General features: G+C 51.4%; 2 protein-coding genes across 2 annotated transcripts; both read right to left on the reverse strand.

The window, feature by feature from the left end:
• Window positions 1-7,642: 7,642 nt before the first annotated feature.
• Window positions 7,643-9,731, reverse strand: LOC127031770 (immunoglobulin lambda-1 light chain-like). Its single transcript, XM_050918807.1, has 3 exons — window positions 9,689-9,731; window positions 8,936-9,301; window positions 7,643-8,040 (listed from the first exon to the last, which is right to left on the reverse strand). Exons 1-3 carry the CDS (start codon window positions 9,729-9,731, stop codon window positions 7,709-7,711), a joined length of 741 nt encoding a protein of 246 aa, XP_050774764.1. The 3' UTR covers window positions 7,643-7,708.
• An 11,785-nt stretch (window positions 9,732-21,516) lies between these two features.
• On the reverse strand, window positions 21,517-22,461 carry LOC127031771 (olfactory receptor 4N2-like). Its single transcript, XM_050918808.1, has one exon. It carries the CDS (start codon window positions 22,459-22,461, stop codon window positions 21,517-21,519), a length of 945 nt encoding a protein of 314 aa, XP_050774765.1.
• Window positions 22,462-25,264: the final 2,803 nt, after the last annotated feature.

Consider the following 25,264-nt stretch of genomic DNA (forward strand, 5'->3'; position numbering starts at 1 on the left):
TCCGTCCGTCCAGCCCTGTGTGTGTCCCTGTGTCTGTCCATCCAGCCCCCCATCTGTCCGTCCATCCAGCTCTGTGTGTGTCCCGGTGTCTGTCCATCCAGCCCCCCATCTGTCCGTCCGTCCAGCCCTGTGTGTGTCCCTGTGTCTGTCCATCCAGCCCCCCAACTGTCCGTCCGTCCGTCCGTCCAGCCCCGTGTGTGTCCCTGTGTCTGTCCATCCAGCCTCCCATCTGTCTGTACGTCCAGCCCTGTGTGTGTCCCTGTGTCTGTCCATCCAGCCCCCCATCTGTCTATCCGTCCAGCGCTCTGTGTGTCCCTGTGTCTGTCCATCCAGCCCCCCAATCTGTCCGTCCGTCCGTCCGTCCAGCCCTGTGTGTGTCCCTGTGTCTGTCCATCCAGCCCCCCAACTGTCCGTCCGTCCGTCCGTCCAGCCCCATGTGTGTCCCTGTGTCTGTCCGTCCAGCCCCCCGTCTGTCCGTCCGTCCAGCCCTGTGTGTGTCCCTGTGTCTGTCCATCCAGCCCCCCAACTGTCCGTCCGTCCGTCCGTCCAGCCCCGTGTGTGTCCCTGTGTCTGTCCGTCCAGCCCCCCAACTGTCCGTCCGTCCAGCCCTGTGTGTGTCCCTGTGTCTGTCCATCCAGCCCCCCATCTGTCTGTCCATCCAGCCCTGTGTGTGTCCCTGTGTCTGTCCATCCAGCCCCCCATCTGTCCGTCCGTCCAGCCCTGTGTGTGTCCCTGCGTCTGTCCATCCAGCCCCCCATCTGTCCGTCCGTCCGTCCAGCCCTGTGTGTGTCCCTGTGTCTGTCCACCCAGTCCCCCATCTGTCCGTCCGTCCAGCCCTGTGTGTGTCCCTGTGTCTGTCCATCCAGCCCCTCATCTGTCCGTCCGTCCAGCCCTGTGTGTGTCCCTGTGTCTGTCCATCCAGCCCCCCATCTCTCTGTCCGTCCAGCCCTGTGTGTGTCCCTGTGTCTGTCCACCCAGCCCCCCATCTGTCCGTCCGTCCAGCCCTGTGTGTGTCCCTGCGTCTGTCCATCCAGCCCCCCATCTGTCTGTCCGTCCAGCCCTGTGTGTGTCCCTGTGTCTGTCCATCCAGCCCCCCATCTGTCTGTCCGTCCAGCCCTGTGTGTGTCCCTGTGTCTGTCCATCCAGATCCCATCTGTCCGTCCGTCCAGCCCTGTGTGTGTCCGTGTCTGTCCGTTCAGCCCCCCATCTGTCCGTCCCTCCAGCCCTGTGTGTGTCCCTGTGTCTGTCCACCCAGCCCCCCATCTGTCCGTCCGTCTGTCCAGCCCCGTGTGTGTCCCTGTGTCTGTCCACCCAGCCCCCCATCTGTCCGTCCGTCCAGCCCTGTGTGTGTCCCTGTGTCTCTCCACCCAGCCCCCCATCTGTCCGTCCGTCCAGCCCTGTGTGTGTGTCCCTGTGTCTGTCCATCCAGCCCCCCATCTGTCTGTCCGTCCAGCCCTGTGTGTGTCCCTGTGTCTCTCCACCCAGCCCCCCATCTGTCCGTCCGTCCAGCCCTGTGTGTGTCCCTGCGTCTGTCCATCCAGCCCCCCATCTGTCTGTCCGTCCAGCCCTGTGTGTGTCCCTGTGTCTGTCCATCCAGCCCCCCATCTGTCTGTCCGTCCAGCCCTGTGTGTGTCCCTGTGTCTGTCCATCCAGATCCCATCTGTCCGTCCGTCCAGCCCTGTGTGTGTCCGTGTCTGTCCGTTCAGCCCCCCATCTGTCCGTCCCTCCAGCCCTGTGTGTGTCCCTGTGTCTGTCCACCCAGCCCCCCATCTGTCCGTCCGTCTGTCCAGCCCCGTGTGTGTCCCTGTGTCTGTCCACCCAGCCCCCCATCTGTCCGTCCGTCCAGCCCTGTGTGTGTCCCTGTGTCTCTCCACCCAGCCCCCCATCTGTCCGTCCGTCCAGCCCTGTGTGTGTGTCCCTGTGTCTGTCCATCCAGCCCCCCATCTGTCTGTCCGTCCAGCCCTGTGTGTGTCCCTGTGTCTGTCCATCCAGCCCCCCATCTGTCCGTCCGTCCAGTCCTGTGTGTGTCCTGTGTCTGTCCATCCAGCCCTCCATCTGTCCGTCCGTCCGTCCAGCCCCGTGTGTGTCCCTGTGTCTGTCCATCCACCCCCCCATCTGTCCGTCCGTCCAGCCCTGTGTGTGTCCCTGTGTCTGTCCATCCAGATCCCATCTGTCCGTCCATCCAGCCCTATGTGTGTCCCTGTGTCTCTCCATCCAGCCCCCCATCTGTCCGTCCGTCCAGCCCTGTGTGTGTCCCTGTGTCTGTCCATCCAGACCCCGGTCTGTCCCTCCGTCCAGCCCTGTGTGTGTCCCTGTGTCTGTCCATCCAGCCCCTCATCTGTCTGTCTGTCCAGCCCTGTGTGTGTCCCTGTGTCTGTCCATCCAGCCCCCCATCTGTCCGTCCGTCCAGCCCTGTGTGTGTCCCTGTGTCTGTCCATCCAGCCCCCCATCTGTCTGTCCGTCCAACCCCATGTGTATCCCTGTGTCTGTCCATCCAGCCCCCATCTGTCCGTCCGTCCAGCCCTGTGTGTGTCCCTGTGTCTGTCCGTCCAGCCCCCCGTCTGTCCGTCCGTCCAGCCCTTTTTGTGTCCCTGTGTCTGTCCATCCAGCCCACCCTCTGTCCGTCCGTCCAGCCCTGTGTGTGTCCCTATGTCTATCCATCCAGCCCCCCATCTGTCCGTCCGTCCAGCCCTGTGTGTGTCCCTGTGTCTGTCCATGCACCCACCATCTGTCCGTCCGTCCAGCCCTGTGTGTGTCCCTGTGTCTACCCATCCAGCCCCCCATCAGTCCGTCCGTCCGTCCAGCCCTGTGTGTGTCCCTGTGTCTGTCCATCCATCCCTCCCTATGTCTTCCAGCCCCCTGTCTATCCATCCAGCCCCCCATCTGTCCATCCATCCCTCCAGCCCTTTGTGTGTCCCTGTGTCTGTCCATCCAGCCTCCAGTCTGTCCCTCCGTCCAGCCCTGTGTGTGTCCCTGTGTCTGTCCATCCAACCCCGTCTGTCCATCCATCCCTCCAGCCCTGTGTGTGTCCCTATGTCTGTCCATCCATCCCTCCCTCTGCCCTCCAGCCCTGTCTGTCCATCCAGCCCCCGTCTGTCCATCCGTCCCTCCAGCCCTGTGTGTGTCCTTGTGTCTGTCCATCCAGCCCCCCCGTCTTTCCATCCGTCCCTCCAGCCCTGTCTGTGTCCCTATGTCTGTCCATCCAGGCCCCCCGTCTATCAGTCCATCCCTCCAGCCCTGTGTGTGTCCTTGTGTCTGTACATCCAGCCCCCCGTCTGTCCGTCCGCCCCTCCAACCCTGTGTGTGTCCCTGTGTCTGTTCATCCAGGCCCTGTCTGTCCGTACATCCAGCCCTGTGTGTATCGCAGTGTCTGTCCTTCCAGCCACCCGTCTGTCTGTCCGTCCCTCCAGCCCTGTGTGTGTCCCTGTGTCTGTCCATCCAGTCCCCTGTCTTTCCGTCCATCCCTCCCGCCCTGTGTGTGTCCCTGTGTCTGTCCATCCGTCCATGTGTCTGTCCATCCATCCCTCTCTCTGCCCTCCAGACCCCCCGTCTGTCCATCCATCCCCCAGCTGTCTACTCATCCCTGTGTGTGTCCCCATGTCTGCCCATCCACCTCTGTGTTTGTCCATCCATCTGTGCCTCTGCCCCTCCAGCCCCCCCGCACCTGTCTGTCTGTCCATCCATCCCCGTGTGTGTACCCAGGGGCGGCTCCAGGCCCCAGCATGCCAAGTGCATGCATAGGGAGGCATGCTGCGGGGGGCACTCTCCCAGTCACCGAGAGGACGGCAGGCGGCTCCGGTGGACCTCACGCAGGCTGTAGACCAAAGCCGCAGGACGAGCGGACCCTCCGCAGACACACCTGCGGGAGGTCCACCGGAGCCGCCTACCGGCGACCGGCAGAGCGCCCCCCGCGGCATGCCGCCCTGCTTGAAGCGGCAGAATGTCTAGACCGACCCCTGTGTGTACCTCTGTCTGTCTGCCGGTCTGTCCGTCCATCTGTCCTTGTGTGTGTCCCTGTGTCCGTCCAGCCAGCCCTGCCTCCACCCCTCCAGCCCCCCCATCCATCCATCCTCTCCGCTTGTCTCTCTGTCCATCCATCCCTGTGTCCGTCAATCCAGCCCTGCCTCTGCCTCTCCAGTCCCCCCCCACCAGCTTTGCGGGTGCCCCTCATTCCCCACCCACAGCCCCCTGCTAGCCCAGCCCTGCCACCACTCCCAAAAGTTCTGCCTGTGCCCCTCAATCCTGACCAATAGCCCCCTGCTATCCAAGCCCTGCCTCCATCTTCTGCAGCTCTGTGGATGCCCTTCACAGAGCTGGGGATAGAACCCAGGAGACCTTGCCCCCCTTGCCCTTGCTCTAACCACTAGCCCACCACTTTCCTTCCAGAGCCAGGGATGGGACCCAGGAGTCCTGAGTGGGGTTTAGTGAAGGGGGCTGAGGGTCAGGACTCCGGGGTTTTCCCCTGGCCCTGGGAGTGGAGTGCGGTCTAGTGATCAGATCACAGTGCCTCCTCCTCTCCCCCAGGGGCAGCCAGTGCTGCTTGGAGAGCATCTGTTGCCCCAGGGGCCTGTGCTGTCACAAACTCTGTCTTGATCCCAGAGTGGTTTATCCGGTTGATCTGGTCTGCCCAGAATAAACACCCCTCCTACCCCCCCCCCCGACGGGTCTCTCCATGCAGCCTCAACCTTCCAGCCAGCCAGCCCTAAAGAGAGAGAGAGCCCCTCTGTGAGTGGGTAGATTTTCGCCTCTATCGCATGTGGGGAAACTGAGGCACAGAGTGGGCTGGACCAGGGTCAGAGCAGAACACAGGAGTCCTGGCTCCCAGCCCACCCTGCACAAACCACTAGATCCCATCCCCTCCAGGAAGCAGGTTTGGGTGGTTACAATTCCAACAGGCACCCACCAGCTGATTGACCCCAGCTGGGTATCTGCTGGTGTCCCTGGCTGTGCTGTTCATTCCCCCAGATGCCCCCCCCCATGTGCCTGGGCGAGAGGCGGGTGATATCTGAGCAGAGGCCGCATGCTGGGACGTCCTTGGTTCCTGGCTGGGCGGGATTCTGGGGCCAGGCACACTCTGCTCTGTCTTTATCTTGGCCTGATTATATTTAGCTGTGCTGGGAACAGGTGCATGGCACTGAGGCTAGGGGAAGTTTACACAGTGGGCAGGGAGGGGGAATTATTACGCAGCCGTTGCCAGCCTGAGATGAAAACCAGATCTTGGAAAGTCCTGGGAATGTGCACCCTGCACAGGGCCCAGGCTGGAGTCATTCAGTATCCTCTGTAGGACCCGGGACCTGGCTCCCCAGCCCCCCAGCTCTAACTCTCCAGGCCCCATTGCCCTCCCAGAGTTGGGATACAACCCAGGAGTCCTGGCTTGGCTCCCAGTCTCCTCTAACCAATAGACTCCCCTCCCCTCCCCAAGCTGGGAACAGAACCCAGGAGTCCTGGTTATAATGAATGGAGATATACCTGCCTCCTAGAGCTGGAAGGGACCCTGAAAGGTCATCAGGTCCAGCTACCTACCTTCACTAGCAGGACCAAGTACTGACTTTGCTCAAGATCTCTATGTGGCCCTCTCAGGGATTGAGCTCACAGCCCTGGGCTTAGCAGGTTAATTCCCTGGCTAGGGGGACCAGCTGCTCCAGGGGGCAGGGAATCCAATCCAGCCCCAGGCTGGGGGACGGGCTGGAGAATGGGATACGGCGTAGGATGGATGGACGGGTGGCACTGAGCCAGGCACAGCTTGGATGGACAGATGGATGGAGCTCAGCCAGATGGATACGCAGTGTCTAGACAGACAGAGCTGGGAGATGTGGCGCTGGAATGAGGGACAGATCGATAGATAGAGGTCGGATGTAGCAGTTAGCCAGACAGATGGACTCTGTGTGGACCGAGGGATCAGGCAGGAGAATGAAGAGCAGTTGCATTAGTGGCAGCTGTTGCGCTGTGCAGAGGCACCTGGCCTGATCTATTCCCAGGGAGCTGGGTAGGCTCTCCCTGCTATGCTGTCAGACCGGCCTCTCGCCGGTAGCAGCACCCAGCCTAGGAGGCGCCAGCCAGGGCTCCCAGCCAGTACCACACCCTGATGGGGCCCAAGCCAGGGAGCTAATTGTGGTGGGTAATTAACAGGCAGGGTGGCAAAGTGATTGGCAGGGGGAGGGCAGCCTGGGAGTCTGAGGGGTGGGAACTCCCGTGGGGAGATTGTGGTGGGACAGGAATGAGGTTGGGGCTGGCAGAAGGAGAGCAAGGACTGGCCCCAACAGGGCCAAGGGGTCTGAGGGCATCTCCCTAGGGAAGGATGGACTTGCCCGTTGGGGCTGGTCCTGCCCTGTGGGATGGGGCTACGCAAGGCAAGGGTGTGTGTGTGGCTCATGGCACTGCCTGGGGGAAGGGCCCATCCTGACCTAGGCAAGGGAGGTTTGAGGGAGGATGGGAGGATACAGGGTTATTTTAAAGCAGGGGTTCTCAAATTGGGGGTCGGGACCCCTCAGGGGGTCGTGAGCTGTCAGCCTCCATCCCAAACTCCGCTTTGCCTCCAGCATTTACAATGGTGTTAAATATATTAAAAAGTGTTTTTAATTCATAAAGGGGGTTGCACTGAGATGCTTGCTGTGTGAAAGGGGGCACCAGTACAAAAGTCTGAGAACCTCTGTTTTAAAGGGTCTGAACAATGGGTGACAGCTATTTAGTGGAATATTGTCCTGTTCACTGCTGCCCTCTAGTGCCCCTTATATAGTATAGCCTCCCCTTCCCCAACCTCACCCTCTGCTGCCCCAAGTGGCCAAAGTACAGATATGCTTTAAATTAATATGTAATAATAGGAGATATACCAATCTCCTAGAACTGGAAGGGACCTTGAAAGGTCATCAAGTCCAGCCCCCTGCCTTTGCTAGCAGGGCCAATTTTTACCCTGGATCTGTAAGTTTCCCCCTCAAGAATTGAATTCACAGCGCTTGGTGTAGCAAGCCACTGCTCAAACCACTGAGCTATTGCTCCCCCCAATATTGTACTTTAATCCATTTGGAGATATGTTTGTCTTGCTTTAAAAAAAGTACAAAGCAATGAATTTGGTATCAAGTTTTCTTTTATTGTCTTTGCTTTTTCTACCACTTTATAAATGCTGGATTACTAAACTGCTGTTGAGAAGGGAGCGTGCGTGGAGATTAGATGGATGGACGGATTGGTACATTTGGGGCGATAGTGTGGTGATATGAATAGGTGGAGAGGAAACAAGCAGCATTGATATGTAGATCTGTAAAGCCCTGAGGAGAGGGGTGTACATGGATGTATGGAGCGAGCGAGGGGCTGTGTATGGAGGGATGAGTACGTGTGAAAAGAAACAGATGGGCCAGACAGACAGATGGCAGAGTAGGAGAAGGAACAGTAGGATAGACAGAGTTGTAGAAGGAACCAGGTATGGTCTGGAGAACCAGGACTGAAGCTTTGCATTTTGGGTTCAGCTCTGCCCCCAGCCCAGGCTGGATCTTTGCTCCCTCCCGCAAAAGCAAGACAGAAGTGGAGCCGCTGCTTTTGAAGGGGTGTTGCTGGGTGGGATCTCATGGAGTGTTAGGTCACAGAGAGAGTTTGCTCCAGATAAGGGACCGTATGCCTCCAAGCCAAGAGGGGTTTCCCAGCCTGGCAGATGGGCATGGGGGAGGTTGAACCTGGCAGGACCCCTGGGATCTGGGAGCAGAGGCTCCCTGCTGGGCTATGGTCTTTTGCAGTCCTTGGCACTGATGTTCTTCTCCAGCGCAGACGCCAGTGATTCGTGCTTGACCACACAGCTGTAGCTGGCATCCAAGCTCCACTCACTGGCTGGCATCGTCAGGTAGCTGCTCACCGAGTAGGTCTTGTCCTCTCCCAGTGCCACGAGCCCTGTTCTCACCCCCTGGGCCTGGGCCTGGGAGTCTCGCATCCACAGCACATCGATGTAGCCAGGGAAGAAGCCGCTCACCAGGCAGGTCAGGGTGGCAAAGCCGGTGGCGAGTTCCTCCTGGGCTGGAGGGAACAGCTGGATTCGGGGCTGGGGCAGATTGCTCCCTGCAAATACACAGAGAGGACATTGGAGACGGTGGTTAGCATCCCTGGTTCACACCCCTCAACCTCCCTGCCCTCCCAGAGCCAGGATAGAGTCCTGGCTCCCAGCCCCCCTGCTCTAACCACTAGACCCCACTTCCTCCAAGAGCTGGCGGTAGAACCCAGGAGTCCTGGCTCCCCGTCCTTTTCTGTTCTAACACACTAGACCCCTCCTCCCTCCCAGAGTCATGTATCTTGCCTCTCTCTGCTTTGTCTTCATGACAAGACCAATATCTCCTTCCTTAGTTATGGGTTCATTATCATTGCTCCGATTAATTAACGTGTGTAGTTTATTTAGATTTGGCTACTGTCATCTTTTGAAAATATCTATATGGAATAAACAAACCCAGCAGTTCCCTGAAGAGCATGTGACATAGGCTGGAGATAAAATACACATAAGAAGAACCAATGCTGCGCCACACACCACCTCTCTCACTATGACCCGGTCTGGCCCTCTCACCCAGCTCCTTGGGGGAGGGGGGAGGCGAGGGAGAAAGAGAAACCCCGCCCGTTACAGAAACTCCTGGTCTGGTTTCTTGGGCGCTATGGAGAATGTCTGTTACCTCCCTGGGCCTCCTCCACCAACCTCAGCGTGCTCATCTAAGGGACAGGTCGCCGTCTGGACACCATTACCCTAATATCAGAGGTTCTTCAATTCACTGAGCCACACAACCTCTGGGAGGTAGGGAAGGGCTGGTTTCTTGTTGCTGAGAGGGGGAACTGAGGTGCAGAGAAGCTGGCCCAAGGTTAGACATGGAGGCTGTGGCAGAAGTAGTGTCAAATTCAGATCTCCCAAAGCCAGATCCTGACCTCTGGATCATCCTTGTATTCTAACGGGAGCAAACAGCTCCATACTCACTCAACACATGCACGCGGGTCCCTTCTCCCCACGTCTGGACTCCAGCTGAACCATAATAGGCAAAGCAGAAATAGATGGAGTCGTCTCCTTCCTGGACGTCGCGGATGGTGAGCAGGAACTTCTTGTTGGAGGCGTCTCTGGAGGAGACATATCGCTCTGGGATCCCCGGAGCTCGGTAAATGGACAGATCCGTTTTGAAGAGCAGCACCCCTTCAGGTTTCTGTCCAGGGCTCTGCCGGATCCAGTTGACGTTGACCTTGTCCGCTGCGACGTTTGCCACAGCACATTCCAGAGCCACCGTCTGTCCGAGAGACACTGAGATCTCAGAGGGGCTTTGGCTGAAGGAGGCATATTGGCACCATCCACCTGCATGAGAGAAACCGGAATGTCATCTTGACTCCTTTTTGCTCATGCAAGAGCAGTAGGTTGGTAAACTGACAGAGAGACCGTAGATGAGTGGAAGGATAGATGGAAATGGAGAGATATCACCAACGAGAGGTGGAACTGGTAGCTAGAGATTCTGGAGATGGAGAGATGGAAAATAAATCCTGCACATAGATAGATAGATGGATAGATAGATAGATAGATAGATGTGCATCAGGATTGATGGATGGATGGGGGAGAGATATGCATGGGGATAGATAGATAAAATGATTATGTAGTTAGATAGATTTCCTTGGGGCTCTGGACCATATGAGCCAGAGTCTCCTCAAGGCAGGAGAAGGATCAGGAGCATCCATGAGGGTTACTCACTTGCCAGTGAGAGCAGCAGGATGAATCCCTGGAGTGGATCCATGGCTGACCTTCATGCTGTCCCCAGGGCAGAGCTGAGACCATCCAGGGAGAAGCCGCGTCTTATGAGGCCACGTATTCAAATCCAGCTGCTGATGGGAAACGAGGAAGCTCCTCATTGGCTCAGCCATGACTCCGGTGCAGCAGCCAAACCAATGGGCATGGGTGGGAGATTTGCCTATGGGTTCCCCCAGGCTCGACTGGATGGTCTGTGTCTGTCATGTCCACAAACAACCTGCTACCACCGTTGGGTATATTTGAGCTTAGATTGTAACCTTCCAGTTGAGGAGCGATAGTCACCTGGGTTATCAGCCTGAGGACTTGGGACGTAGGATATCCTGAAGGTACTGCCCTGGGGGCTGGAGAGCAGAGAACAGGCTTCATGATACTAGATGATGAGCTGGGAAATTAGCTCCTGGATGGAGCAGGGAAGCTGGGACTCAGGATGCCTGGGTCCCATGCCCACCCCCAGGAAAGGAGTGGGGGACTATGCATTAGAGAAGGGGATATTGAGAGACAGGTCCTCTGGGCTCTTTTCCGAAGCAGCTTTGATCAGATCACATAACTTCTTTGGGAACGAGCTGGTGTTCATTGGGTGAGACGTGCTGCTCAAAATATAGGGTCAGCTCCTCAAGCGATCTCACTCAGCCGAGCTTTGATTGACACCAGCTGGGGATCCGGTCCACTGACTCCAACACAGCTGTGGCCAATTCACGCCAGCTGGGCATCCAACCCAATAAATGTTTTTGTTATTATACCAAAGAGCAGTTAACACCGTTGTGTGGTGGCCCATAGGGATGGTGCTGTAGCTGGGATTTTAATGAGCCCTGCACATTGGTACCAGAGAGCGTGAAGACATGAAGAAATTCTTCTCGCTGTCTGTAACCGCTCGGTGTGTTTCAATGTCAAACCAGGAATTGTCTCCTCGCTCTTCAACCCCTGAAGGCATTTGAGACACAGCTTAATGCCAAAATCACTCTCCGGGCAAGGGTGGAATTCCCTCCCTTTGAACTAGCTGAAACAGTTACCAGTTAAACTGGTGTCAAACTGGGGACGTATGTAGGGTCCCAAGAATGTAAGATCCTTGTATCTGTTCATAGCCTGCTTGTCTCTTGCACTTGGGGTGAGACTCACAATGGCTAATACCATTAATAGCTAATAAATGAATAATCATAATAGGTCATATTAGCTTCTCATTAATAGCTAATACATAATATACAGATCATATCAATGTGAAATAAAATAATGATGTTTTTACATATATGTCACTGAGACCAGGAAATAATAATAAATGACCAACATGTTTTAATTAAAGTACGACAAAATTCTGAAAGCTTCATTACTTATTAGTTATTAATAATAATTTTATGATGATTAATTAATCCCCTTCAGTCCCTTATATGAGGGACACATCAAGAATAGGGGATAGAATTATTGGGCCAGATATAGGCCACCATCTTACTACGAAGTATGAATATAAATATCAAATGTATTTAAATGAATTGGTAAGTTGGATTGCTGAATAATCATTGCATAGAAGTTTTGAATTCGTGATGGGAAATGCCTTATCTTTCTTTAATAAACTAGTAATTGGTGGTTAAAGATCGTGATTAACAATTAGTATTAACTGATCACAGATAAAATAATTTTAACAGAGATTGGTGACGCTGTGTGTTAGTTTGACTCCATCATGTGTCAGAGAAATATAAAGGGTTGAAGAGCATTTCAATCTGAAATGCTGCTGTGTGAAAATGATCACATTGCACCTCTCTTCGTCCCAATCTCTCAGGAAGGAATGTGATTTTGAAAATAAATAGTGTCGGCTAGATGCTGAGACAATAATGGTCAAATCTGTTTTCTAATAGAATCGTTATTGTTCTGAAGCGATTCAGAAAGAGCTAGGTTGGAAAAAAGCATGGTCTACTTGCTATTATGTGATTTCTTCATTATTAATAATAATAATCATAATATTTTTATTTTCTCTTTTTCTTTTTTCTCCTGATTTTACAGTGTTATAAACATTAAAAATTAATGAGAAAGGTATCCACATAAAGAAATCTAAGCGGTAAGACTAAAAAGAGATCTACATTTTATTAGGTTAACTTGACATTTTAGTTTTCTTATTTGAATATATTTTCTATTTCACTGACTGTGATTAGGATCTCTTTATACATATTAATTGTAAGAGAATTCATGTTACCATATAGAGAACTAAGGAAAATGAGATTTCTGTAGAAGCATACGTACCCACATATAAAACATTATAATTGTTAATAAATACTTATAGACAGATCCATATTTACTTCAGAAGAGATATAGGAAAAATAGAATAATCTTAGTGGCTACGTAGAAGGAGGTGAAAGTCAGGTCAGATTACTCTGTAAATATATTCCTATTATCAGTGTGTGTTTATGAAAGATCAAATATTATTTATTATTGGAGTAGAAAGAGATTGAAAGAATAGTAGATTGTTTCAATGATAATGATATTTTTAATAAAGGTCTATAAACTGGTTGATCGAGTATTAGGTTTATAAACAATATAATTGCTACTGAAACTTATTTATAAAGAAAATGAATAATATCTGACTGGTTTATAATATATGTTATAATATCATGTTATCTTGTGTGATTACAAGAGATCGATATGTAGACTTATAGCTTCCTTCATAACTGTTATAACTATTAAGACATGATTTCAAAGCTATTGATATGAGCAAGTTTGCTTTATAAACATAGACATCATTAATAACTATTTATTTAAAGAACTGCGTAACATTTACCAACCTTTACCTCATTTTAAAAATACCGAAGTGAAATATTTGGACTGAAATCTCACTGCAAACACTTGTGAAGTGTTACACGCATCTCTGCATAGAAAGAAAGCTCTAAATCCAACACAAAGCGATTGGATTAAAAGAACAATAAGCGAGACGGGGTTTTCAATTACCGTAATTGGACTAGCACCAGGAACTTTTTAAGGCAAATATTCACTCAGATACTAAAAATACAAGTATAAGAACATGGATAAATAGATAATTCTCCGTAGCACAGATAGATGGATAGGAGGATGGATGGGGATAGATAGATAGATAGATAGATGTAATTACTCATAGTATGGACAGATAGATAAATAGATGTGCGTTTATGGGGACTGTTAGATATTTCCATATAAGACTGCTCAGTCGTGGTGCTATGGGGAGGGGCACCATTCGGGGGGAGCGTTCAGTGCTGTTATTGCTAATCACCCCGGAGTGTATCGAGCTGCATCTCCTCTTCCCTCTGGGCTGTTGTTTCAGACCCATCTGTGGCCCAGGGAACATTCTTCCCCCAGTCCATTGGACAGGGGTGTCTGCAGAGCCACTGGGATCAGATACAGGGGGGCCAGTCCTGGCCCCACTGCAGGCAATGGCCAAACTCCAATGGATGAAAGTGGGGCAGGAGGTCACCCGTGTATTCCCATGGGGGAAGGGGCCCCTAGCTCAGAGATCCGTCAATGCTCGGGGTTATTCTGATGAGTTGTTCCCCCTGGACTATCTCTCTGCCCCTCCATGGATCAGGGCCCCTCTGAAACTTGGGGACCTTCTCATCTCCCCACTGCTCGGTGTCGGGGCAGATTGGGGTCCTTCAGCCATGTCAGTCCCTGAACCGAGACTGTGATGCACGGCTCCAACTCTACCCCATGGGGCGATCACATCTGGAGGGATGGAGCCGTCGGGCAGATGGCAAGAGGGCTGGGGAAGGGGAGTTAGGAGAGACCTGCTTCTTGGTGTCATGGCTGGAGCATGTGTGTGTGTGTCCTCATGCAGGTCCGCTCCTGTGCTCAGCTAGGTCCCTCTAGCTGGCCTGGGGCTAGTGTCCCTGTGGCTGGGAGTGGAGCCGTGGGCCATAGAGGGTGGGGAGCAAACCTGCAGCTCAGTGCCGGGGGGTATGAGGAGGTCAGCACAGAGCTGTGAGTGGGACCCCCAGGAGGGGGGAGACAGGACCTGAGCCCCAAGGAGTGCTGTGGGACCTCCTCTGTGTGGGGCAGGGAAATAAATATGGTGAAAGCAAGGCACAAACAGGACAGGGAAGGGGCAGCAGGTCACACAGAGAGATGTTAGTGCCCAGCGACTGCCCCCTGGTCTAACCACTAGCCACAACTCACCTCTCAATGCTGCGGATGAACCCAGCAGTCCTGGCTCCCAGGCCCCCCTGCTGTAACCACTAGCCCCATATCCCCTCCCAGAGTTGGGAACAGAACCCAGGAGTCCTGGACCCCAGGTCCTCCTCACTCCAATGGAACCCAGGAATCCTGAATCCAAGCCATGTACAGAAATAACAACCCATTTCCCTTCTCCCTTACTGCCTCCATCCTATTTAAAATCCAAACAAGGAGAAAATCCTGCATTAAACACACTAGCACAGCTGGGGCAGTTCCCTACCCCCCACAGTGATGGGTACAGGCTCTTTGCACACTCAGGGATGTGTCAGATAAATCAGGCTGCATCTTCAATCTTTCCTCCCCAGCCACGAGGGCTGGAAACTGCTTTGTGTATGAAAATGAGCTGAAATTCTGCAGCACTGACGTGTCCCTATGGTCTGTAGTCCCCAGCCCATGATCTAGGCCTGGTTGGATAGCAGGCCACATCCCATGGGTTTCCATTGACACTATCGAAGTTGATGGCAGATGTCATGGGTGAAGCAAGAATCCCCACTTGCTGCCTTACACGTGCAGGGGAATGATCTCATAGTATCTCAATTCCAAATGCTGCTCTGGTGCCATGTGAAAACCCGCCGGGTGGCTCTGCCCCTTCCACGCAGACCTCTCAGTCCAGTTCGCATGCTGGGCTTAGCAGATCCCATGCTTTGATCGCTCCAGTGGGGTGGCCCCAAGCCATGGGTGAAGGTCAGAGTCAGTGGCTGGGAGTTCCAAGGAAGTCTCTGGGAGTCAGGACTTCAAAACCCAGCTCCATGGAGAATCCACAGAAAAAGGGGCAAAGTGCTCCCAAGCCCTGGGAAAGATGAGGAGACACATGGCCACGTGGGCTGAGATTTTCCAGGGTATCTGGAAACAAGAACCCCATGGGAATGTGTCACTGGCCCTGGCGAGCTGACAGCAAAGGGCCGTGGCCTTGACAAGCAAAGGAGACGAGCCCCATCATGAGAGAGCAGCTGGCCACGGAGTATCACCTGCGGTCACTGTGGTGTCTCGGCTGGTCTCATCTTTGCCTTCCGGCCCCCTCCTGACTTCAGTTCCTGGAAGAAAACAGGGTCTATTTGTAGTGCCGGGGCGTCCCCTCGGCCCTGCTCCGGAGAAGCAGGTGTCCATCTGGAAGTCCCCGCGCATCAGAACAACACCCAGAGGGGCAGAAAATAAACTGAGGGCTGAATGCGGAGAGGAGAAAAACACCCAGAGAGACAAACACCAGGTGGGCCTTGGAGCGCTTGGTCGTTCAGCCGAGATAACTGATCTCAGGGCTGACAAATGCGCTGCAGGGTGGGACTGGCTGGGCCGAGTGGATTGACCCCATGTCTCTGCCCTTGCGCATGGGCTGTCTGGGACTGTACTGCCTTGGGCTCGTGGGCCTGGGATGGAAACCTACGGCCTGGTTTGCTTGGGTCTGGAACTGGTTTGAAAATATATAGCTGTATTCAGTCCTGGTCCAGCTGCCCCAGTGCCCATTATACAGTACAGCCGCCCCTTCCCCACCCCACCCTCTGCTGCCCCCTAGTGCCCATTAAACAGTACAGCCGCCCCTTCCCCACCCCACCCTCTGCTGCCCCCTAGTGCCCACTATACAGTACAGCCGCCCCTCCACCACCCACACCCTCTGCTGCCCCCTAGTGCCCATTATACAGTACAGCCGCCCCTTCCCCGCCCCCACCCTCTGCTGCCCCTAGTGCCCATTATACAGTACAGCCGCCCCTTCCCTGCCCCCACCCTCTGCTGCCCCCTAGTACCCATTATACAGTATAGCCGCCCCTTCCCTGCCCCACCCTCTGCTGCCCCCTAGTGCCCATTATACAGTACAGCCACCCCTTCCCCACCCCCACCCTCTGCTGCCCCCTAGTGCCCATTATACAGTACAGCCGCCCCTTCCCCACCCCCACCCTCTGCTGCCCCCTAGTACCCTTTGTTGGTTATAGCTGTCCCTGAATGTTTTGGGAGATGTTTTGGCACCATCTAGGTGCACAAAATACACCAGAATGTTATCTGCACTCCTTTTGCCCAGCACAGAGCAGTATATTGATGGATTGACAGAGAGAGAAAGGGAGGTATCACAGATGGATTGATAGAGATATTTAGATGTGGCGATATCACAGATTGTAGGATCAGTAGATAACTAGAGATTTTGAAAATAACTAGATAGAGGGGCTGTATGGAGATAGATAGATAGATAGATAGATAGATAGATAGATAGATAGATAGATAGATAGATAGATAGATAGAGGGGGTGTACGGGGAGAGATAGATAGATAGATAGAAAGATAGATGGATAGATAGAAGGGCAGTATGGGGATAGATAGATAAATTTCATCATCCATTCAGCATGTTTATCCTGGCTGTCCTTGGCCACAGAATCCACAGCCTCTTCTGGGCATGGGGAGGACAAGAAGCATCTGAGGAGGAGTCCCTGGAGTGGATGCATGGCCGACCATCTCACTGTTTCTAGGGCAGAACTGAGGGAGAAGCGACGTCTTATGAGGCTGCCTATTCAAGTCTGGCCACTGATGGGAAAGCTGGAGGCTTCTCATTGGCTCGGCCACATCCCTGGTGCAATGGCCAAACCAATGGTCACTGGGACATGGGTGGGACATTTGCTGTAGGATGAATCTTGGGTAAGATCGCAACCAAGAGGGTGGGGAGCGATAATCACCTGGGGTATCCATCTTAATTGAGGACTTGGGACTTAGGAGATCCTGAAGGTTCTGCGCTGGGAAAATGGCATAGAAGGAGGAATGGGCATCATAGATGACTTGCTGTGAAATTAGGTACTGATTAGAGAAGGGGTGGCTTTGGGAGGGGAGTGAGGTCTAGTGATTAAAGAACAGAGGGGGCTAGAAGCAGAATTCCTGGGTTCTATTCCAATGCAGCCTTGAGCAAGTCTTATAACTTCTTTTGTGTCTCTTTCCCTAGTGGTAAAGTGTTTGTGTTCTTTTTGTTATAAATTGTATAAAACTCCTCTGCCAAATTCTTGAGCTCCTGTATCTCAATGGAGCTTCAGTTGATTCCAGCTGGGGATCTGGCCTATTGACTCCAAGGGAGCCACAACCGATTGACACCAGCCAGGGAACTGGCTTGTTGAGTCCAATGGAGCTACGACCTGTTGACACTGGCTTGGGAACTGGCGCTTTATGAATTACTATAAATGATTGTTACCACAGCTATTATGAAGTCCTTTGAGACAATACAGCATCTTGGGATTTAAATTTCCCTAGTCACATAGATTCATCATCTAAGGGGAGATGGGATCATTAGATCATCCAGTTGGACCCACTCTATAACACGGGCTGGCTAATTTCACCCATTTCCCCATATACTGAGCCCAATAACTTGTGTTTGACCCACGCATGCTCCAGAAAGGCAGACAGCCTGAATTTGGAGCCATTTGTGCCAGATACATTTAGCGAATGAAACAATCAGCTACAATTTGAGCTCTCCACGTTTTTCAGTCTCAACCAGGAGATGGTTTCCTAGGCATTGTCCCCTGGGATGAGCCAGATTAATGTGAATGTCACAGTGAGGGTAACATTCTCTCCCCATGGTAGAAGTAGCTGAATTTGGATCCCAGGTGCAACCTCTGTGGACTTGTGAGCTTATGAGATTTTTGCCTCAGGGACTTTTCCAGTTCTGTGACACTGCGTCCTTAGCCACTCCTATTAATACCAATAAATGAAAGTGAATCCTCATTAATGAGTCTTATTATACTAATATATACTTGTAAGACTATAATAAACAATGCTTAGCAACACACCACCCTTGAGAGCAGAAAACTAATCATTAATGACCAGTAAGTTTCAAAATTATTACTCACTAATAATTAACAACCAGCTGCTAATTACTAACTGCACATAATAAATGATTAGGGTGGATAAGTTACTATGAGGGATACATCCTGAATCTGGAATTAACTCTAAATCCTACATGAAAGATATCATAGAATCATAGAATATCAGGATTGGAAAGGACCTCAGGTCAGCTAGTCCAACCCCTTGCTCAGAGCAGGACCAGTCCCTAACTAAATTTTCCCAGCTAGGGCTTTGTCAAGCCTGACCTTAAAAACCTCTAAGGAAGGAGATTCACCAACCTCCCTAGGGAACCCATTCCAGTGCTTCACCACCCTCCTAGTGAAATAATGTTTCCTAATAACCAACCTAGACCTCCCCGACTGCAACTTGAGACCATTGCTTCTTGTTCTGTCATCTGCTACCACTGAGAACAGTCTAGATCCATCCTTTTTATAATCCCCTTTCGGTTTGTTGAAAGCAGCTATCAAATCCTCCCTCCCTCTTCTCTTCTGCAGACTAAACAATCCCAATTCCCTCAACCCAGAGGCGCCAACTTTCCATTGTGCCGGGGGTGCTCAACCAGCACCAGCTGTGCCCCAGGCCTTGCCCGGACTCCACCCCTTCCCTCAAGGCCACACCCAGGCCCTGACTCCACCCCACCTCTTCCCACCCCCGCTACACATCTTCCCGCCCTGTTCTGGCCCCTCCCCCAAACGTGCCACATCTTCGCTCCTCCTCCTTCCCCCCAGCCTCCTCCATGCCACAAACAGCTGATTGTGGTGGGAGGGAGGTGTGGGGAGGGAGGGAGAAGCACTAATAGGGGACCTGCTGGTGGGTGTTCAGCACCCACCATTTTTCCCCCTGGGTGCTCCAGCCCTGGAGCACCCACAGAGTCAGCACCCATGCCTCAGCCTTTCCTCATAAGTCATGTGCTCCAGCCCCCTAATCATTTTTATTGCCCTCTGCTGGATTCTTTCCAATTTTTCCATATCCTTCTTGTAGTGTGGGACCCAAAACTGGACACAGGACTCCAGATGTGGCCTCACCAGTGCTGAATAGAGGGGAATGATCACATCAACATGTTGCAATCATATTAGCATGAATACCAATTGTTCTGATTAATGATTAATGATCAGTTATGACCATCCATCCATTATCAAATAATGAACACACATCAGTTATCAATTGATTTGTTGCCATTTGTTATAATAAATTCATCAGGAGCCAGTATTTAATGATTAACATTCATAACTAGCCATTATTAATAAAAGATCATTAATAAAACAACATTAACAGAGATCTGTGACTCTGCAGGGAACAGTTATCCCACACAGTGGATAGGAAATATAAATGTTAAAAGTTCATTTTTCTCTGAGCTTTTGTGCTATGTAGATGATCATAGCTGGTGACTGCTTTTTATTGAACTTGGTAACAATCTTTCATCTGGAAAGCATTTGATTTTGCAAATAAATAGTACAATTTGGATGCTGTAAAAATAAAATCTCTTTTCTAATATAATCCCAACTGGCTTGAATGAAAATAGACAGCGCTAGCTTTGAAATAATAACAATTGACTTCTTTTTGCTGTCACAAAATAAATTATTATTATTAATTGCACAAGTACTAATGTCTATATTCTTTGTTATCTGATGTCATAGTTTGTAAAGATAAAATAAGGAGAAATATGCATTTATGTAGAAATCTAAGCAGTAATAATGAGATCTAAATTGTACTCGTTTAAATTTGGTTATTTATTTAATAAAATGCTATTATTAAGATATCTCTGCACCTTTTAATTCATATAATTCATGTTTATTGACATAGAGATCTAAATTCAATGAGATTGCTATGCCAACCTAATTCTTAATTTATATTTATGAAGCAATCCAGGTTTATTTCTAATGAGCTATAAAAGTGAGAATACTGTTAATGAATGTGTATAAACAGATGAAGGCAACATTCGATTGGTTTGTAAATATACTAGCATTACCAATATGTGTGTATAACAGCACACACAGGTTATTAGAACATAAGAATGGCCATACTGGGTCAGACCAAAGAGCCATCTAGCTCAGTATCCTATCTTCCGACAGTGACCAATGCCATGTGCCCTAGAGGGAATGAACAGAACAGGCAACCATCAAGTGATTATCCCCTGTCGCCCATTCCCAGCTTGTGGCAAACAGAGGCTAGGGACACGTCCCTGCCCATCCTGTCTAATAGCCCTGATGGACCTATCCTCCGTGAATTTATCTAGTTCTTTTTTAAACCCTATTATAGTCTTGGTCTTCTCAACATCCTCTGGTAAGGAGTTCCACAGGTTAACTGTGTTGTTGAAGAAATACTTCCTTTTGTTTGTTTTAAACCTGCTGCTTATTAATTTAATTTGGTACCCTTAGTTCTTCTTGTGGAAGTTGGGAAAAGCGCAGACATCTTAGTCTTCCAGGAAGAGCAAGAGTCAGGCTAACTCTTCTATTTAATAATGTGAGACTTTAATGCAGGGCCTGGGCAAGTGAAAAAGAACTGTAAGAAAGGTTGTTTTGACCTTGTGTAAGATAAGAATGGAACGCAGACTATAGCAAGAACTGCTGAGAAAAGTAAAATATTAGGAAGGAATATGTGTAACAAAATGCAGTTGTTGATCTTTACTGTATGTAACAAAAGGTATAAATACTTGCCCTGTTTATCTAACGGAGACCTGCCTAGGGAGGGGAACCTCTGCCCCTGAGTACTCTCCCCTTGCAAGTGTTAAAGAAAATAAAGCTGCCTCTGGCATGTTGCAACCAACCTCAGAGTGAGAACTCGTTTTTCTCACACATTCTGTACAGAGCAGGAGTAAATAACACTTCCTTATTTACTTTCATCACATCTGTCATGAGTGTCTAGATGTCTTAGTCGTCTCTTTTCCAAGCTGAAAAGAGCCAACCACATTTAGTTGGGGCTAGGGAGAAGAAGAAGAAGGTTAGTAAAGAATTGCATTTAATTATTCCTCTTCTTATCAATAAAAAATGCTTATAAAGATCTGCTCTTAATTAATGTGTATAAGTAGGAAAAAATGAGAATAGATTGCTGTAAATACCCTGATTGCTCTTAACAGTTGTGTGTGAACTGAATGAAACGCTCTTTGACTGATAATGTGATTGCTTCTGATAAACACTTAGGAAACTGACTGAAGTGTTGTCAGATTGCTTTATAAACACATTGATTGCCTTAAATAAATGTATATAAACAGTTTGAAATAACAGTAGATTGAGCTGTAAACAATGTATTTGCTATTAATAAATGTTTATGAGGAATTGGAACAGTATTTGAATGATTTATAAATATTATTGTAATCGAAACATGTTTGCAAAAGATTAACAATATTATTTAGATTTTTATAGTCATGATTATTAATACATATTATCAAATATATTGGTATTCAGTTAGGTTACTTTATACATATGGTTATTATTAATGCATATTTAGTTAAAAGATCTGTATATTTTTATTGCTGAGATCACTTAAAATATACGTAATGATTTTTTCATGATTTGGAGCTGAGTAGAAACATTTTAAAATTATTATACAGCTCTCTGCATCAAAAGAAAGCTCTAAACGAAACCAACAGGAATAAGATCAAAACTAATAAAGAATGATATGGGATTTCAATTAATTGTGTTAGCACCAGGAACTTACCAAGGTAAGCATTCCTTCTGATACTACAATATAAGAGTACGAGGATAGACAGGGAGATAAAGTACATATGAGAGAGGGAAAGATACAAGAAACATTCCCAAAGTCTGCAATTTTCTATGATTACTTGCTCAGTTCCCTTCCCCAAGACCCATATCTGCCAACCATCCTCCTCATGGCCAACTTCACCTCCTTGTTCCTGAGGGTGTAGATCATGGGGTTGGTGAGGGGGAAGACCACAGTGTGCAGCACGGCTACCACCTTCTCCAGGGGGACAGTGCGGAAAGGCCGGCAGTAGATGTAGATGGCTGGCACGAACATGACAAAGACGATGATCATGTGGGTGATGCAGGTGGAGGCCACTTTGCTCTGGCTCCGGGAAGAGCATGCCCAGAGCTTGAGCAAGAGGAGGGAATAGGAGACCAGGAGGAGAAGGAAGCACAGCAGTATGACTAGCCCATTGTTGGAGAAGGTTAGGATCTCCGCCAGGGCAGTGTCGGTGCAGGCCAGCTTGATCACTTGGGGCACATCACAGAAGAAGTTGTCCAGAACGTTGGGGCCACAGAACGGGAGCTGGGTGATCAACCCTACTAGGATAATGGCGTGAATAAAGCCTCCTGCCCAAGATGCCCCCACCAGGGCCCAGCAGACCCCCCGGCTCACCATACTGGTGTAGCGTAGGGGCTTACAGACAGCCACGTAGCGGTCATAAGCCATGGTGAGAAGGAGGAAGGCTTCAGCTGCCCCCAGGAGGTGGAGGAAGAAGATCTGGGCCATGCAGCCCCCGTAGGAGATGGTCTTGTGGCGAGAGAAGAAGTCAGCCAGCATCTTTGGGGGGGTGACAGAGCAGTAACAGATGTCTAGGAAGGCCAGGTTGGCCAACAGGAAGTACATGGGGGATCCCAGGCAGGGGTCACCCCAGACAGTGAGGATAATGAGGATGTTGCCCGGGAGGACGACGATGTAGAAGAGCAGGAAGAGGAAGAAGAGGGTGAGCTGGACTTCATGGGCAGAGGACAAGCCCAGGAGGACGAATGTGGTCTCCACTGTCCAGTTCTCTTGTCTCATCGCTCTGGACACATGCATAGGGAGCAAAGATGCAGCTCGGTAACTTGGCCCCTCAGTCTGAGTGAGGCCACTAGCCTAGGTTGTGGGTTCAACTCCCTATTCTACTACAGACTTGCTGTGTCGTTCTGAGGCCAGAACACCAAAGTGATTTAGGCACCTAATCCAGGTGCACCCAATGGGAGTTTGGTGCCTGAACTGCTTCTGAAAAATCCCATTGCATCTGAATGACCCTAACTTCCTTTGGAAATCTGGATTGCAGCGTCTCAGCCATTGAATGGAGGCAGCTTCTCAGGAGGGGAAAGTATGAGTGGAGTTGGGGAGGGGAACCCAGGGTCACATCCATGGGTACCAGAGGGTGGAGGGGTGTGTGGGGCAGAGGGAGTCAGGTGGCAGTTAGCCAGGTCCCCACTTCGGTGCCCTTCCACGCTCAGCTCGTTCTCTGCCATCATGTCCCCTCAGCTGGCCCTGTGTCCTGGCTGCTCTTGATGCTCTGGCAGAGAGGAGATGGAATAACATCAGGGCTCAGAAAGGGACAACATCTCCATGTGACTGATGGGGTGCTGTGCCCCCCAAGTGGCCCCTCTGCCTATGCATGGTCCTGGCAGGACTCGGCAAAGCCGCAGAGCAGCCCAGGTGAGAAGCTAGATGGGCAGAGGGTTGCTGGTTGGGACTGAGGCATCAGCAGAGCTGTGAGTGGGGGAAGGCCAGGGCTGAAGTAGCAGGGGCTGTGGGTTGGCAGAGCCAGGGGGACACACTGCCTTTGGGATGTGGATGTATGGGAGTTTTTTTTTTTTTGCGGGAGGAGGAAGGAGAAGAAGCTGGATCCAGGCTGTGGAAGGGGCTGTGCCGGGGGCACTGGTGAAATCATGCCCAGCCATGCCCGGGCAGTGCATCTTTGCACTGGAACTACAGGCCTGTCAGGATCCTGCGGGCTTGCACTACCCCCAGCCCAAGCCTGGCTGGCAGGAGGCTGGGGGTAGGGAAACTGCACCCGTGGGTGGCAATGGAGGGCACCATGCGAGATGGAGAGAGAACAAAGGAGGAATAAAAGAGAAAGAGGGAAAGTGGTGGAGACTCACCTTGAGTTGCCTTCGGTATAGTGACATGTGCTCAGCTGAGTGCCATCTGCATCCCCTGCTGCCACACGGCCCCCGGCTATATCCTCACTGGCTGGGATGGGCATCACCAATCCACACTGCAGAGTGTGTGTGTGTGTGTGTGTGTATGTGTGTGCAGCTGCTGCTCACTTAATTCAGCACTGAGCAAACTCACCAACTCCAGGGGGAGCCGGGAGCTCAGCTTCCAGGAGGGGTAGGTGGGTGGGTGGGTGGTTGGGGGAGGAGGACGGAGAATGGACAGGCCAGTGGGGCTCCAGCAAGACAATGTCCCCCTAGCAGGGGGTGCTGCAGGATCCCCTTCTGTGGGGAACTGGGAATGAAACATGGGGACAGGGGAGAAAAGGGACATGAATCAAGTCACACAGCCAGTGCTTAATACAGCTTGATGCCTGGCCTCCCACTTCCTCTGCTCTAACTACTAGACCCTACTCCCTTTTCAGGGTTGGAGATGGAACCCAGGTGTCCTGGCTCCCAGTCCCTGCTGCTCCAACTCACTTGATCCCACTCCCCCCCGCAGGGCTGGGGATGGAACCCAGGAGTCCTGGCTCCCAGCCAGAGGCAGATTAAGGTTTCTGGGGACGTGGGGCAGAGCAATTGCACCTGCAGTGACAGTCTCATGCCCATTTCTCCCCTTCCTCCTGTATCCCCACCCACGACCCCACATCCTTCTGCCTCTTCCCTGGGGCCCCACCCTGTTCCACCCAGGGTCCTCCCACTGTGGCCCCACAACCTATTTCCTCCTGTCTGTCCCCCTCCCACTGCAACCTCAAGACCAGAGAAGCTTTGTCCTCCTGCCATGGCCCCAGGGCCGCAGCAGGGAGTGAGAGCTCCCTGAGCCCTGAGGCTGCGGTAGATAGCGAGAGTCCTCCAGTCCCAAGGCCGCAGCAGGGGTCCTGGTGTTGGGGCTTCCTCTGCCACACCAAGTGCTTCTGCAGGGGACCAGAGTTGGGGTCCTAGGGCATCTCCCACCCCACCCGCCAGGCCCTTAGGTCAGAGAGTGGGGTTGGTTGTGGGGGCTTCCCCTGCCACCCTATAGCTTCAGCTGGGGATGGGGCAGTGGGGGCTTTCCCTGCCCATCCTGGGGATAGGGTTGGGGCACACTAGGCTGGGGCTTCCCCCACTCCTCAGCTTGTGTTGATAATGGGGTTGGGACACTAGGGTTTCCCCGCTTCAAGTGCCCCACCCGGTGCTGCTGCTGGGGAGTGGAGTTGGGTGTGGAGGCTTCCCCCATCCCGTGACCAGGGCTCTTGGCTTCTGCCACCCAGCAGTGGATTTTTTCTGGGGGTCACAGTTGGCTGGGGCCACTGGGGATGTGCCAAGTCATCTCAGTGACTAATCCGCCTCTGGTCTCAGACCCCACTAGATCCCCATGCCCTCCCAGGAGTCCTGTATCTCAGCCTCAACCACTTTAACCCACTAGACACGACTCCCCACCCAGAGACAGGATAGAACCCAGGAGTCCTGGCTCCCAAACTGCCCTTTCTAAATCACTGCACCCCACTATTCTGTTCTAACCACTGGATCCCACCACCAGTTGAGCTGTGGCCAGAACCCAGGAGACCTAAATTGAAGTCCTGGAGACACTGGAGGCAAAAAATGCAGTTTCCAGTGACCCAAAGCTATCCATGAATTTACCATGAATTCACCCAAGAGCTTTGACACACAAAAAAAAAAAAGGTTATCTG

The sequence above is a fragment of the Gopherus flavomarginatus genome, chromosome 11 (genome assembly GCF_025201925.1).
Source record: "Gopherus flavomarginatus isolate rGopFla2 chromosome 11, rGopFla2.mat.asm, whole genome shotgun sequence".
Classification (NCBI taxonomy): Eukaryota; Metazoa; Chordata; order Testudines; family Testudinidae; genus Gopherus; species Gopherus flavomarginatus.